At 45.9% G+C, this 16532-nt stretch overlaps 1 protein-coding gene across 1 annotated transcript in view; it reads left to right on the plus strand.

The window, feature by feature from the left end:
• Positions 1-3592, plus strand: part of tenm1 (teneurin transmembrane protein 1) — a 1283715-nt gene extending 1280123 nt beyond the window's left edge. Inside the window, exon 31 of the mRNA XM_078547452.1 lies at positions 1789-3592. Within this exon, the coding sequence (XP_078403578.1) occupies positions 1789-2541 (753 nt within the window). The 3' untranslated portion in view covers positions 2542-3592. The remainder of the gene's footprint in view (positions 1-1788) is intronic.
• The last annotated feature ends 12940 nt before the right edge of the window (positions 3593-16532 follow it).

A 16532-nucleotide genomic window follows, 5' to 3' on the forward strand; every position in this document is an offset into this window, starting at 1 on the left:
TTATTCGTTCATGGGATGTGGGCATCACTGGCCCAGCCAGCATTTATTGCCCATCCCTAATTGCCCTTGTTCTGAGGGCATTTAGGAGTCAACCACATTGCTGTGGGTCTGGAGTCACATGTAGGCCAGACCAGGTAAGGACGGCAGATTTCCTTCCCTAGGGGGTATTAGTGAACCAGATGGGTTTTTACGACAATCGGCAATGGTTTCATACTCAGATTTTTATTGAATTCAAATTTCACCATTTGCCATGGTGGGATTTGAATCCAGATTCCCAGAGCATTACCCTGAGTCTCTGGACTACTAGTCCAGTGACAATACCACTATGCTGATACCACCTCCCCTAAATTTTGATTAGGCATTTTACAGCCTCCCGGACTCAACATTGAGTTTGCAACCTACAACCACCTCCCCACCTCCATTTTATTGTTTCTATTATCTTCTTCTGACATTTTTTGTGTTTTTTTTTGCTTTTCAATGACAGCTGTTGATGATTCTGCTATACCCATTTCAACCTCCTCAAGATCCATCATTTCTTTCTTTGCTTGTGCCATTTTACCATCTGCTTTGGCCTTATACCACGGGCAGCATCTTGCAGTGGGCGAGCGGAGGTGGGGCCCGCTCACCGACACGTAAAATGGCGCGGGGATATGTCGGGCATGTGTCCCAACGTCACCCCGCGTCATTTAGATTCTCAGTTCGGTGGGCGCGCAGCCGACTTGGCTGCGCGTCCACCGGACTGTCAACGGCCTCTTAAGGTCATTAAAAAACTAATTAAGATGATTAATGGACCTGCCCGTCCAACCTTAAGGTTGGCGGACAGGTCGGGAGAAAAACATGAAACTTCATCCACAGTTGGGATGAGGTTTCATGAGGGTATTTAAATTTTTATGAAATGTTTCAATAAAAGTTATGGACATGTCCCAACTCATGTGACAGTGTCACATGAGGGGACATGGCAGGGAAATTTTTTTATCACCCTTATTTAAAGTTTTCAATCAGAGCCAATCTTCCTGAGGCAGCACTTTGCCTCAGGGAGATCTGCGTGCTCTTTCCTGGTTGAGGGAATCCCTCCTCGTCTGCACAGGGAGCTCCTGGTGGACATCACACTGGGCAGGCCTTAATTGGCCTGCCCACGTAAAATGGCAGCGCCCCCCCCCGACCGGGGACGCCAATTGGAAGGCCACCCGCCCACACCCGCACATCCCCCCCGATGGGGGGAAAATTTTGCCCCATCACTCTTTTGTCATTTAATCTCTCCTGCCTCCTACCCTATCACTGACCTTCACTTGTGTTCTTTCCCACTGCCCATCTTCTGTACTTGCTTAAAACCTGATGTATTTATAACTTCTTCCAGTTTGGATGAAAATTCATTGACCTGAAACGTTAACTATGTTTCCCTCTTTGCCTTACCTGCTGAGTATTTCTAGAATTTTCTGTTTGGATTTATTCAAATATTATTGTGACCTACCTAATAAGATAGATCTCCAAAACATACCTTTAAGAGTCATAACAAATCTTGAAAATCCGATGTTACATTGAGGATTAGATGATTATTTTTTCCTGTCAGTGACATTGTCAGTGTAGAAAGAATATTGCTTGTATTCAGTATTTAAAATGAATTCATAAAAATACCCTAAAAGAGGACATTTACAATTCCTGCAGAAATAGTGATAAGGAATCTTCCTGCTCTCTTCACAGTCTCACTAACACAATGGTCGAGGGAAATATTACTCTATTGTCTCTTTATGTGCACTTTATCAGGAGCTCTTTCTCTTCTCTTTACAGGTTGTTTTAGGTGTACAGTGTGAACTACAGAAGCAGCTCAAAAGCTTCATTTCCCTGGAACGTCTGCCCCAGGCTTACATAAGGAACCGCAAAAATTGCCAAGAAAATCGACCAAAATTTGCTGCAGTTCCTTCCATGTTTGGTAAAGGAGTGAAGTTTGCAATTCAGGATGGTAAGGTAACTGCTGACATCATTGGAGTTGCCAGTGATGACAGCAGACGAATAGCAGCCATTCTCAACGGGGCTGATTATCTGGAAAGTCTTCATTTTACCATTGATGGTCGCGATACTCATTACTTTGTTAAGTCAGGACCTCTAGAAGAAGACCTAGCCATAATTGGGAATACAGGAGGAGGTCGTGTACTGGAAAATGGTGTCAATGTGACTGTCTCTCAGATGACCTCTGTAGTGAATAGAAGGACTAGAAGGTTTGCAGACATTCAGCTACAGTATGGAGCTCTAAGCTTCAACATTCGGTATGGTGCCACCACTGAAGAAGAAAAGATCCATGTGTTAGAAATGGCCAGGCAGAGAGCTGTAGCCCAAGCCTGGGCAAAGGAACAGCACAGAGTGCAAGAAGGGGAGGAGGGTATCAGGTCTTGGACTGAGGGAGAAAAGCAGCAGCTTCTCAGCAGCGGAAGGGTACAAGGCTACGATGGGTTTTTTGTATTGTTTGTGGAACAATATCCGGATCTTTCCGACAGTGCCAACAACATCCAGTTTATGAGACAGAGTGAAATAGGAAAGAGGTAACGGTGAAGAAACACCTGCCTTTCAGTCACCAAAGACTGCCTGTTTTTAAGACATTTGTTGATTTGCTGTATTCTTTTCTAGAATGATATCCTGTAAATATTGTGATGGAGAAACAAGTCAATTTTCAAGCTGCCTTCAAATGTGATAAAATATGGTATTTTAATAATACCCCTGTTTAGCATTCCTTTTAGTGGTTAGACCACACATCTGGTCCATAATCAGTAATATTGGAAAAATAGTGACCCGTCCAGATCAGACATAAATCTATATTATAGGTCCAGAATGCACTAGTAGGGGTTGAGTGCATTCATTAAATACTGTATTTTGTCTCTAATGTACCACTAGAAAAAATGCCAACTGTGTTCTTCATAACAGTTCAGACTCATGTATTTTCTGTCACAAAATGATTGTCTAAGGGTGTGTGGCATTATTGGGCTACATATATTAGCTAAAGCTATTTAATTTTGATATTCTTTATTTTTTATTTAATCATGAATCGTCTATAATACTGTGAACAAGGAGAGTATGTATGGTTGGTGTATAAAGCACAGCACACCTATTTTAAACTGCTTATAGTGGTGGGTGTGGTGAAAGTCTGATGTGCATTATTTCCCCAGTAAAGCATACCTTTATTGTTCACCATTAATACCAGTTCTTTCCTCATTTAAATTATTTGATGGTGTAATTGCTAGGTTAATGAGCAATTTGGTTTTCTCTTTCAGGTATAACCGTATCAGAAGGTACACACAGAATTGTAACTACTTTACTAAATTTTGTGTAACTAATTTTAAAATGTAGTCTCGGCAAAATGTCAACAAAAACTTGCAGTATAAGAAGGACAAGCCAGACAAGCTGTTAGTCTTTTTAATTATGTTGTGAAGTTACTGGTAGACATTATTATTGCCAGCCATTGCGACCTGCTAATTGTTAGTGTTTTCATGTACTGAGTATGCAATCTGCATTCAAGCAAGATAATGATGGAAGTTAGTTCTGGATTTGTGGAAACAACTGATTCTGTGTGGAAGTTTATAAATAAAAGTAGCACAATTGGGCTGGGTATTAACTTTTATTCATTCACCAATTCATCAGCGGATCAATGCAGGCTATTGCAAAAGCTTGATTTTCACTGGTTTCACACTGCAATCGCTTTGGCTCTTAAAGGCACAGCATCTAGCAGCTGACTAGGTTTGGCCCAGGCATATTGTTCACCACAGAGAATGGTTCAAACATCAGGTAGATGCATTATAAATGAGAAAACTAGGGATAAGAAAGGAAGACATCTACAAATTTTTAACCAAAGGGTAATAAATGTGCGCAGTAAATGGTCAGAGAAGGCAATTAAAGCAGACAGAATGCAAGAGAAATTCACTTTGGCTTCTGTTTTGGGCAGAAAGTAATCGGGGCTTGGAATGCATGCAAGAAGCCAGAGGCCCAAGGTTCATCCAAAACTCTACTTTAGGCTTTATCTAAATAATGGCAGCAAGTTGTATACACCAATTGGGCATCCATTGTCAGCTCACAGGTTTGCTTCAGTCACAAGCAGTTGCCCTCTGGTAGATCTTGGGAAGGGCAAAGGTGAACAGGAGGAGATGAGTGCAAACCAGCAGTAGCCCCAAGTATTGCTGTGAGCAAAGCGAGCATTTGGATTTCCCAGAATGAAAATATCACAAAATTAACCAATGTGGCCACATATGTTACCTTGATCATTTCCTGTAACTTTGTCAACAGCACATGATTCCAGTTCCCAAAGTGCAGTTTGTCTTTAAATAGCAGTACCACAATGTACAAGCGAATGCTCTTTTACCTTGCAGCTGCCTCAAATGTCTCCATTTTTAGGCAGTCCTTCATGCTTGCACTCTGTCACCCCAAAAGGTAAGTCTTCAAAGTTTCACCCCAGATATCATAGGGCTCACAATGAAAATTCTGAAGATGCATTTCTGGGGATACCCTGCAAACTAGTTTAGCTAGACCCTTAAGGATTATGATGGTGTACTGCCTGCTGTATAACATCATCTGACAGTGAGGCCTTGTAATGCAGCCTTGGAAGGGCAGGAGGGGGATCAGTCAGAGGAGCAAGAACAGGTTGAAGATAATGTGGAGACAGGAGAAGGTAAATAGGGGATGAAATTGGGTTTTGGCAATAGCATAAATCAGGTGATTGAGGCTCACTGCCCGATTTTCTTTTTCACTGTGCTATCTATGATAGTTATTTATAGAGATATTTGTTGATAGAGAATATTTCTCTCATGGTGGCTTTTTTTCCCCCAGTATATTATTAAAAATTGATCACTAATTCGAAAGTTGAAGGATCCTGACTGACCTGATATTATTTGTGATGTACCTTCCAGATAGGAGGTTATGTGACACATCACTTGAGATTAAGGTGTGATTTCTTTGTTGAAGCTCCTACATATTTATGTGGATTTAACAATGATCCTGGTGGAATAAAGTTCATACAAAAAAGAATGAACGATTGATTCTATTTCAGGACAAAGGCTATTGGATGGAATTTCTTAGATTGTATGTATTTTTACTGCTTACTTCCCACTTACAAAATGTAAACTGGAGCAATGAGTGAAATGTGTGCTTATTATGAAGGATGAACTGAAGGAAATCAACGTACTAGCAAAGGCTATGGATTTTGACTGGTGTGAGGATCAGCTGCAATGATTCAACCTGCGGAAAGGAAAGAAGAGAAAATATATTGAAGTAAAGGTCAAAGGAATTAGCGAAATGTAACTCAATCTCAATAGTATTTGATGGTGAGCTGAATAGAATTTCAACCTGAAGGCGAGAAATCAAAATAGTAAGCAAAGGCAGGAGGACAGCATAAAAAAAACTCCAGCAGGAAGAAGTGCAGGGCTGAATGTTAATGTTCTGACTGCCACAGAGCAGGGAAGTCCACCGGCAGGACAGGAAGCCGTAAGTTCCAATTGCGCGCTTATCGCTGGCTTTTTTTAAATTCAGCCTTGATATTTGCATCTGATTCTGGGTTTCCTGACTAGTTGGAGCAAGTGGGGGTGATGACAACCCACCGCAGTCTCTTTCAGTTCCGCTGTTTAAAGGCACCGCGCCAGGATCTGAATGGATGCATTCTAGTAGTTCCACAACTGAACCAGCAGCAGAACAAATGGAGGGTCAACATGCAAAGGCTGCACCTTGGTTCTCAGATACATCTCCATTATTAAGTTGCAGGCTGTAAGGGTAAAGATACACAAATAACTAAAAATATCAACCCAGGTTAATAGGGCCATATATAAATAAAACAAAATACCGGGGTTCATTTATAAAGAGAAAGTATGGAAAAGCAGAGAAGTAACACTGAACTTGTATAGAACCTTGGATAGGTCACGTTTGGAGGACTGTGAACAATTTTCATCTCCATAGTATAAAAAAAGATATAGGCCTGTACGTTCTGGGGGATTGGCAATTGAGTCAGTTTGCCACTCTGCTCGTAGTTACTTATTTTGAAATCCAACCGCTCCTATCTCACCGCCCTTCCGACTCAAGCTGGGTGAGATTTGAGTAGCATGGTGGGTTCCCGAGGCCCACAGTTGAGGGCAGCTCAGTGGAAAATAAGTAAGCCATGCTCCCTGCCGTAAACAAGGTAAGTTTAAAGGTCTACCCACTTTGACAAGCCAGGGAGAAGGTAAGTGTATAAAATAAGTGGGTAAGATTTAGGGTGAGGATTGGGGGGTTCAGATCAGGCTTTGGGGTGGGTGGGGAAGTGCCGGGTTGGGTCTTGGGGGGTCAGGTCGGTACTGGGGAGGTGGGGGGTTGAGGTTGGATCAGGCCTTGGCAAAGGTATCAGGTGGGGGTGGTAGTGGGGGAGGTGGTAGTGGGGGAGGTAGTGGGGGCAGTTCTGTGGGGGGTAGTCCTGGGGAATTTGGGGGGGGGCAATTCAGCTAGGGAGATGGGGGAGTCTCGTAGAGCAGAGGGGGGTGGTTGGGGGAGTCCCATGGGGGTAGGGGAGGCCTGGAGGGTTTCGGGTGGGATGGTGAGAGTCTTGTGGGATGGGGGAGGTAGTTAAGCGGCAGCGAGTGGGTAATGGGAGGAGGGGTCAGGGGGGAGTCCTGTGGGCAGTGGGGGAGGGGGTAATCCTGTTGTGAGGGGAGGGAGGTGGGGAGAGTCAGTACAATAGTTACCCAGAAGCAGGAAGTGGTTTTAATTCTTCTAGCTTTTTGAGGGTAACTATTGTTGTAAGACAGTCGGAACCATTGGAAGTTTGTGATTTAGACCATAAGACCATAAGACATAGGAGCAGAAATTAGGCCATTCAGCCCATCGAGTCTGCTCCGCCATTCAATCATGGCTGATAAAATTGCAATTTTCGGATGGTTCCCAGTGCAGGGCAATTGCCCATCGGAAGTTTGAACTTTCTGGGCAATTGCCTTGTAAACCTTTCCTGGGAACCTCTGGGGGTGTGGAGGGGTGTTGGGGGGCAATGCGTTCCCCAGTGCATCTTTGGGGTACGCCCTCCCTAGATTCACTGCCCCAGAGCTCAGAATCTCTAGAGTCACTAGCGAAGATGCGAAAAAAATAGTTTATTAGAATGATACCTGAATGAAGAGGTTATGCCTATCAGGAAAGCTGGAACAAGCTGGGCAGTTTTGTCGAGGAAAGAGAAAACTGAGTTCCAATAGAGGTCTTTAACTCGAAAGAGTTTGATAGGGCAGACATAGAGAAGATGTTTCCATATGCATGGAAGGCCACCTTGAGCAACCATAAGTATAAAGTACTCACTACTATTAAATCCAATAGGGGATTCAGGAGAAACTTGTTTACCTAGACAATGGTTAGAATGTGAAACTCACTATTACAAATAGCACTTGAGGTGATGAGAATCGATGCATTTAAGAGGAAGCTACATAAACGCATAAAGGAGAAAGGAATACAAGGATATATTGATGGAGTTAGATGAAGAAAGGTCAGAGAGGCATTAGAGGAGCATAAACAGCAGTATGGGCCTGTTGGGTTCAAAGGCCTGTATAACTGGAATTCATTGCCTGAAAGGGTGGTGGAAGCAGATTGAATAATAACTTTCAAAAGGGAATTGGATAAATACTAAGGTAAATTTTGCAGGGCTGTGGGGAAAGAACAGGTGAATGGAACTAATTGGTTAGCTCTTGCAAAGCCAGACAGGCCTGTTTCTGTGCTATAAGCACTGTTTAATATTATGTAATATAAGGGAGAATTTGGATTATATGTTGACAACTGGTATAGAATCATAGAAATAAAATCATACATCACAAAAGGAAGTTATTCAACCTATTGTACCAGTGCCAACTCTTTGAAAGAACTATTCATTTATTTCCACTCACCTGCTCTTTCCCCACAACCCTGCAAATGTTTCCATAGTATTTATCCAATTCCCCTTTGAAAGTTAAAATTGAATCTGCATCCACCACCCATTCAGCCAGTGATCTCAGTGATCCAAATCTCAACAACTCGCTGCATTAAAAAAATTCTCACCATCTCTCCTCTGGTTTGTTTATCAATTACCTTATGGGCAGGATTTTACCTTCGGCAAGCGGGGGTGGGGCCCACTCACCAATGCGGAAAATGACGCGGGATGACATCGGGCGGAACTCCCAACGTCATCCCTCCCCATTTAAATTTTCAGGAAGGCGGGGGCCTTCAGCTGCGCGCCCGCCGATCTGTCAATGGCCAATTGAGGCCATTGACAGGATCAATTAAGCAATTAAAAGACCTGCCTGTCCAACCTTGAGGTTGGCGGGCAGGCCAGGAGCCCCAGCGGCAAATATAGAGAAAACATGAAACCTCATTCACTGGCGGGATGTGGTTTCACGTAGGGTTTTAAAAATTTTAATAAAGTTGTTACGGAAATTATGAACATGTCCCAACTCATGTGACATTGTCATATGAGGGGACCTTTAAGGGAAAAATTTTTTCTCTATTTTTAATATTGTTGAAAGTAGAGGCAATCTCCCTGAGGCAGCACTTAGCCTCAGGGAGATGTGCGCTCTTTCATGTGTATGTGCGAAAGAGCGCACTCTCGATTTTAGGGATTCCCCCACCCACCCGCACAGGGAGCGCACAACGCTTCTGTGTGGATGTCACGCTGGGTGGGCCTTAATTAGCCCACCCACGTAAAATGGCGCCGCGCCTCCGATCGGGAGCGCCGATCGGAAGCGCGCCCGCACGCGCCAGCCCATCAACTTCCCCCCCAACCGGGGGGAAAATTCTGCCCTATATCTCTATATACCAACACTGGAAACAGTTTCTCTCAATTTATTCTATCAAAAGCTCTGATTATTTTGAATGCCTCTATTAAATATCGCCTATCGTCTGCTGTCAGTGGAACAACCACAGCCGCTCCTGTCCCTACATGTAACTGAACCTGCTTCCCTGGTTCCATTCTAACATAGGCAGGTGCAATTGTAAAATCACCAGAAAAGGTATTGGAGTAGATTTTTAACTATCAGTGGTTGCTTAGTTCTAGTGGGATGCCCGCTCCATTTCAAGTGCTTGACCTCGTTAACACAGATGCAGTGGAGTGCACAGCCACACAGCCAAACAGATGCAGCTCACCAGCTCTATTCCATTACTGAACCCATGGCTGAGAAAGCAGTGTGGGGGGCAGGGACGCGGGGGTGCACATTCGCAATCATTGGAAGGGATGGGAATGTGGGATCAGCCCACATTATTCTTGCTCTTCCTGGCACCACAAAACTAACTCTAAAGCTTATCCGTTCAGGCCTCCTCTGCTGAATTACCAGGTGTTATATAGCAGGTGCTTTGTTCAGTATGCAATTAAAATAGCATCATATCACCTCAATTTGCATAGGTTAATGAAACTCCTGCAGATATGCAGATTTATAGGCTTATTAATAATTTCTACCCCCAAATATATGCATGAGCTTTCAAATATTCAGGAATATATTAAAACATTAACTAATGCATCCTGTTTCTGTAAATTGGTTGCAGTATTTTTCTTACATGACAGTAGCCACTGCATTTAATTAACCGTATATGAAGTTCTTTGAGACATTTCTTAGAAATATAAGATCCTACACAAATACAAGCCTTTCGCTGTAATGAAGGCTTGGAACACCGAGGGACACAGGTTTGAGGTGCTCAGATTAAGAGGGAAGATATAAGGAGGTTCATCAACCGAAGGTAATAGAAGGAATGAGTGACTCACCGGAGAAAGCTGTTGAAGTAGATAATATAGGTCAGTTTTTATATGCAATCCTTGAATGTGATAAAAAGGCATATCTCTGCGGATTTTATCTATGAAAAGGAGTGGGCTTATCAAGGCAAATTGCGTTTCCTGTTCCTACAAATTTTTATCCTAGCTATATAATCTTTTATAATTTTTTAAAACATTTTGAATATGAACTTTTTGAGCTGTTTGCTTAATTATTAATATTTTAGCTACATAATAACTAGTTAGATCCAGACTGGATAGGTCAGTTAGTTTGTTGGATAGAACTAGCTGTGAGTCGCTGTCTGTGAGGTGGATTTCAGGCACAATCAAACCTAATTATTTTAATTTTTGACATGATGTTGAATTATAATAAATTTGAAAACAACTTCAACAGAAGAACAACAAACTTATCCTCACTTGTAAGCAACTTATCAAAACACAATGACCTTGCGCAAGAATAAAATGGAAGTGTTCAGCCAACAGAAAGTTATAATCTTTATGTTTAAATATATACACAAAAAAATTAAGAGCTGGAAAATAATGGGGAATTTTTGCATTTTACGATGTAAAAAAAAGACTTGGACTTATATAACGCTTTTCATGAGCACCAGGTGCCTCAGTACTTCTCAAGTGTAATCACTGTTGTAATGTTGGAAATGCAGCAGCCAATTTGCACACAGCAAACTCCCGTAAACAGCAATGTGATAATGATCAGATAATCTGTTTTTTGTGATCTTGATTGAGGGATAAATATTGGCCAGGACACCAGGGTAACTCCCCTGCTCTTCTTCTCAAATAGTACCACGGGATCATTTACATTCGCTCAAGCAGGCAGATGGGGTCTCGGCTTAAGATCTCATCTGAAAGATGACACCTCTAACAGTGCAGCACTTCCTCAGCGCCGTGCTGGAATGTCAATCTTGATTATGCGCTCAAGTCCTGGAATGGAACTTGAAACTGGAACCTTGTGACTCATGGGTGAGAATGCTACCAACCAAGCCATGGCTGGCAATCAAAAGTGTTTGTGAGCCTCTGATTTTCATTGTATTTCCAAATATTGCAATGGCAGAATGAATGGTCTTATGATTATAATGACTTTAAAACACTTGAGGTGGAATCGTCCCAGATTTGCAAAAAAGTGCAGAAACAGGTGAGAAAAGAGTTGTTTTACCCGCAGGCCACAATGGTGGGTATTCACTCCATACCATCCCATTCCAGGCACGTCCTGACTTGTTAATAATGCATTCACAGGAAACACGCCGGATTGCTGGTGGGCTTAGATTTGCCCGCCCCGCGGTGACCTCAGCGCTTCCTCGCTCCGGGTGCCATATTTAAAGCAACCAGAGCACGGCCTACTGCATATCAACAGACCAGGACTGCTCCAGGCGACAGTTGGCCCTGAAAGAAGACAGCAGCCCTCAAGTTTAGTGACGTTTCTCTGGTGCTCCTGCTGGACGCAGTGGAAGGCCACCGCCATGTCCCCTACCCCTGCCCTGGCCGAAGAAAGCCCATCAGAGTCAACATTCCGGCCTGTAAGGCAGAAGCATCAATGGCCAGCACCACTGGAGCACAGAGGAGGTCAGCCGACTAGTACAAGAAGAGGATGAATGCTCTCATCCATTCCACCAGGGTAAGTCAACTACCTCATCACTCTCAACTCACACACTCACAAACCCATCACACATCCACAGGGATCTCACGCCTCAAGGGACAACACCACTAAATCTCACACACACCCTCACATCTCCATCAGGCTCAGGCTCATACCCTCTCGAGCTCGCATCCTCATCGCATCCATGGCTCCCTCACCACACAAACATTCCATGAGGTGCCATGTGTCCAGCTCACAATCTCTCCATCTGTTTTCATGCAGGAGAAGCTAGCTCACAACAGGAGGGAGAGGTCCCAAACAGGGGGTGGAGTGGCCCACATTAAGCCCTTCACTCACTTTGAGGAGCATGCCATCATGCTAACTGGTAAAGATGTGGACTGTGCCTGCAGCGAGGGTCAGGTTGGCGGCAAGCACCCACATGAGGACCCTGCACCACATCATCCCTCTCTCAACGCAACTGTGAGTGCTCTCTCTCCTGCTTTTGACTCTACTGCCACACACTAATTATGTCTACTTTGATTCACAGGGAGCTCTGCCAAGCGACCAATGCTGTCAGCCAGTCAGTCTCTCAGCTCCACCCATTTCCTCACCTCCAGCCAAGTGGACACCTCCTCCATTGAAGAGCTGGAAATAAGCAGCCTGGAAGACCTATTACAGCGCTTACCCTCACCATTCACCAGCGCAGAGACACACACCTCGGTGGGACCCAAATCCACAGCAGGCTCAGGTTCACAATCTGGTGGTCACCACAATAACACGTGTCCACAGCAGGAGGAGGCAGGTTCAGCCAAGCTCCCCGGCACTGGGAGGACTGCTGGGGAAGAGGCATCTGTGAGGTCCAAGTCAGATGTCGAACCTCCGGATTAAGCCTTCCAACTCATTGTGGAGGCTCAGCAGAAGGCAAGGAAACATCATGCTGAGCTGTTGAAAGCCCTCAGCAGAGTGGCATGTGAATCAGAGGAGTGTGTCCGCCTGTTCTCTGATGAAGTGGTGTCCATATGTATGTGTATTGAGGTCTCCACGAGTAGGATGGCGGAGGCCATGGAAACCCTGGTCCAGCAGAACACGGAGATGTGTGCAGACCTGCACTCCATCATGGGAGCCATGGGTAAGTTCCTGCAGTGAAACGCAAGAGGGAAATGGGGCACCTCAACATCTCTCCAGGTGGTCCTTCCCTTCAAGGAGTCAAGATGGGGCTCTTGGATGAGCGGCATCTGGACACCCCTGGGTCATCCATTCAGGAATCTCAGAGGCTGTCCTCTCTCTCCAAGACCCCTTTGTCTGTGACCCCTTCAACCTCGTCCTCTGTCACTGCAGAGGGAGCAGCTGGCCCACAGAGCGACAGCCAAAGCAAGCCAGGGCCCTCAAGGCCTCGGCTTTCCAGAGGACGCATGCCAAAGTCATCAGAGGCAATAGGGTCAACCATTGCACAGACTGACTCCACCCCTGCTGTGGATGCCAGGGCAGCACCTAGAAGCAGTGGTAGGCCTAGAAAAGTTAATAAATTCTGATCACAAGTGGTTGCATGGGTGACCACTTTTGGCACTTTATAATCTGAAAATATACTCACTTTCACTGAATAATGTGTAATGACATCTTTTAGCTTCATTTACAGGCTTAGCGAGTCCCCCGCACCGGCCTTCCCCACCACTAGCAGTTCAGTTGCATGCAGCCAGATCACGAGTGATTCTGGAGGGAGAAGTGTGTTTGTGTGTGGCAGGGCCTTTCGGAGCCTCATGCAAAAACTCTCCAGCACACACAGAGCTTTCATCCATCACACTCATTGTCCTGAGCATTTTCAATCCTGCTTGCTGGGGTTCTCTTTTCGTTGTCTTACTGAGCTGACCTGTATCTCCACCCGCCCACTGATCGCACTCCCATGTAGCACCTGCGCCCATCCAACACAAGACTCTGCTCACTTTCGATTTTGAGAACGATGGTCGTAGTCAGGTTTTTGATCAGCAGTCCTGGTCCTTTCTCATCCTTCAGTCACCTATATCCTTTCCCACATCGCTGTCGACCCACCAGAATCACCTACCACCACCCCATCATCACCTACCAACCCTAACCCTTGTCTTTCGAAGATGTCCATGTGAACGCGCACATTCCCTACTTTCCTCAGGATCCAATTCCTATCCACATTGACCTCCCCGACCTCCTCCTTCCCACCCCTAGTCCTTGTCTGCCTCCGAGTCCCCACCAAATATCCAACCACTCTTGCCATCCCTCCTACTGCCACCAATGTACCCACACCCTCCCACCCTTCTGGCTCCCTTTGTCCCCTCTCATTCTCACCATTTCCTCCTCCCACGTCCACCCTCAGTTCACTCCCCAGTAGGCAATCATTGACATCATAACATTCAAGGCAATGGGCCAAATGCTGGTAAATGGGATTAGGTAGGTAGGTCAGGTGTTTCTCATGTGTCGATGCAGACTCGATGGGCCGAAGGGCCTCTTCTGCACTGTGTGATTCTGTGATTCTGTGACTCCATAGACCCCTCCCTTGTACATTCACCTGGACATCCCCCACTCCTAGCTCCCTCCTCCATCCTTCCTCCCTCCTCCCCCCCGGACACCTTCCCCCCACCTCCGAACTCCCTCCTCCCCCCAGACTCCCTTTCCTCCTCCGAACTCCTTCCCCCCACTCCAAATTCCTTTCCTTGCACCTTCCTCCCCCTCATACCCACCTACCCACTTGCCACATTCTCTCCCATAGCACCATCCTCCCCCTGTACTCCCTCGTGCCCTATCAACCGCATCGCCCCCCCCCAGCACTTTTATCCCCCCCCACCCTCCTAACCTCACCCTCCCTGACACCTATGTCCCCCCCTCCAACCTCACCTCCCCAATACGCCTTCCTCTTTCAGTCACACCTCGACCTTCCTCTCCCCCCACCCTCATCGATCATCTGTAGCCACCCATGGCCAAGACCGTGATTTTCCAAAGCAAACCTGAGACATCAACAGCGAGCCCCCGCCTTCAGTGATCTTCTTCACGGCAGAGCCATGTCCATGAGAGTCCACCCGGCATGCGATGTGAGTGTTCCTCCAGGTTCCAGTAGCTGTAGGGCTCCATCGTCATCTGCTCATCCGATGCCCGCGATCTGAGCAAGGCCCTAATGGTAAGTCCCGACTTCTGCACACCGCTCTTGTCCAGGCGCGTTCTTGGCCGGCGTGTTTCCCCACCGGCATAACGGTAAATCTGGCGTGTCGGGACAATTCCGGCGGGCCTTACTTTGCATCCCATTAGCGGGTTCACACTGGCCTCCAGCAGAATTCGCATTCTGCCATGGCGGACACCGTCGGATGACGCCGCTGTGATTTCACACCGGGATGAAACAGATTTTTGGCCTTCTCCCCATATTGTCCACCCCCCACTCACCATGATGCCCGATGCCAACGGGGCTGGAAAATTACATCCTTTGAAGCATTGCAATTGTGACAATTAGTTCCCAGCTTAGAGGTTCTGCACTGCCATCAGCAGGAACTAGGCGGATTTGTAATTTTTAAGCTACCTTTGTGAAATTTCATGGTTGGAAATTTTGATCGATTAAAAGATCATGCCATTGTGTGGGTAGGCTCTGACTGTTAAACATTTCGTTCAATGCGGTTACATAAAATTTAGTTTACTGTTTTAACTCAACAACAGCCCAATTTAAATAAATGGATTAATCAGATGCATTCTATGACCATAGCTATGCAAGTTTTGCCCACAATATTTATGCTGCATTCCTATGACAAAAATTCATCAAAGCCATAGGCCGGGATTTTCCCTGCCCGCCAGCATCGGGCGTGTTCGGTGATGTGAGGGGACAATATGATGTGATCGGTTTCACGACGGCATGAAACCAGTTTGCGATCGTCCGCTCAGTCCGCCAATGGCAGGCTGCATTTCCCGCCAACATACATCGGGAACCTTGTTGTAATACATCAGCATACAATTATTATGCCAGCCCACCGGAACCATTCCCACCACCCCCCCCCTCCCCCACACTGGATCGTCCGCCCACATCGGCAGGAGAACACACCAACGTGTTTTACAACAGCACATAAGAGACATGCACCTGTCGCGCTTGGGACTTCAAGGTTTGTTTGCCTCTCTTGCTTCAGTCAGCACTCGCAGTCATCAGCACCAGGCTTCACAGTCAGCACCACATCACTTTTAGGGGGGCTCATAGGTAGGTCTCTGCCTACCAGATCAGCCATATATGGGTGGCTTTTCAATGGCTGCAGGGCTAGGGCTTGCTTGGGGAAGGGGGAGTTGTGGCCTCAGGCAAGAGAAGAGGCTGAAGGACGAGAGCTGTACTGGGGAAGGAGGGTATCCCAGGGTATATGTGGGGGCACACGTTGATCTGTGCAAGTGACCTCAAGATGGTGAGAGCTGAGGAGGCAGTCTCCGGAGGAGATGAGGCCAGATGGACATGTGTGGGTATGTGTGTGAGGATGGGTGGTGATGTCCCTTGAGCTGGCAGTGAGTGAGATGCTAGTGAATGTGTGAGGGGCTTGAGTGTGTGAGTTTAGAGTGATGAGATGGTTGCCTTACCCTGGCTGCATGGTTGAGATCATTCATCCTCTATCTGCATTTGAAGGCCAACCTCTTCTGTGCAGCATTAGCACTGACCACTGCCACCGCCTCCCAAGCCTGGTTGGTCATGCCATTGCCCATCCTGCGGCCAGAGCAGGGGTAGAGGACATCGCGGCAGGCCTCCACGGCACCCAAAAGTCGTTCCAGTGATGCGTCATTAAATCTGGGGACTGCAGTCTTTTTGCCTTTCGTGGACATCTTCCCTGCAGCAGTCCTGGGCTGGAAGCACTGAGATATGTGCACACGTCTGGACTTTAAATATGGCATCCGGCGTGATGAAGCAGTGAGGTGATGGCTTGGCGGGCAAATGAGATCCCGCCCGCCATCAAAAAACATATTTCCCGGGAATGCAATACTAATGCAGCAGGATTGGGACGATGTGATGTGAAAACCTGCTATTGCGGCAGGCGGGTAAAATGTTGTTTCACCCGCCCGCTACTGCACTTAATGCAAATCTGGGACGATTCCGCCCATAGTTTCAAAACTATTTCATCTTTACACAACATTTAGTTATAATTTTAATATTTTATTATTTGCAAACATATAAAAATATATCATTATTTTATATATTTACATGTAACTTTTGTTAACTTGATAACATATTTGGAGCCAACTATTAAAAGA

This window comes from Cetorhinus maximus, chromosome 8 (assembly GCF_964194155.1).
Source record: "Cetorhinus maximus chromosome 8, sCetMax3.hap1.1, whole genome shotgun sequence".
Taxonomy (NCBI): Eukaryota; Metazoa; Chordata; class Chondrichthyes; order Lamniformes; family Cetorhinidae; genus Cetorhinus; species Cetorhinus maximus.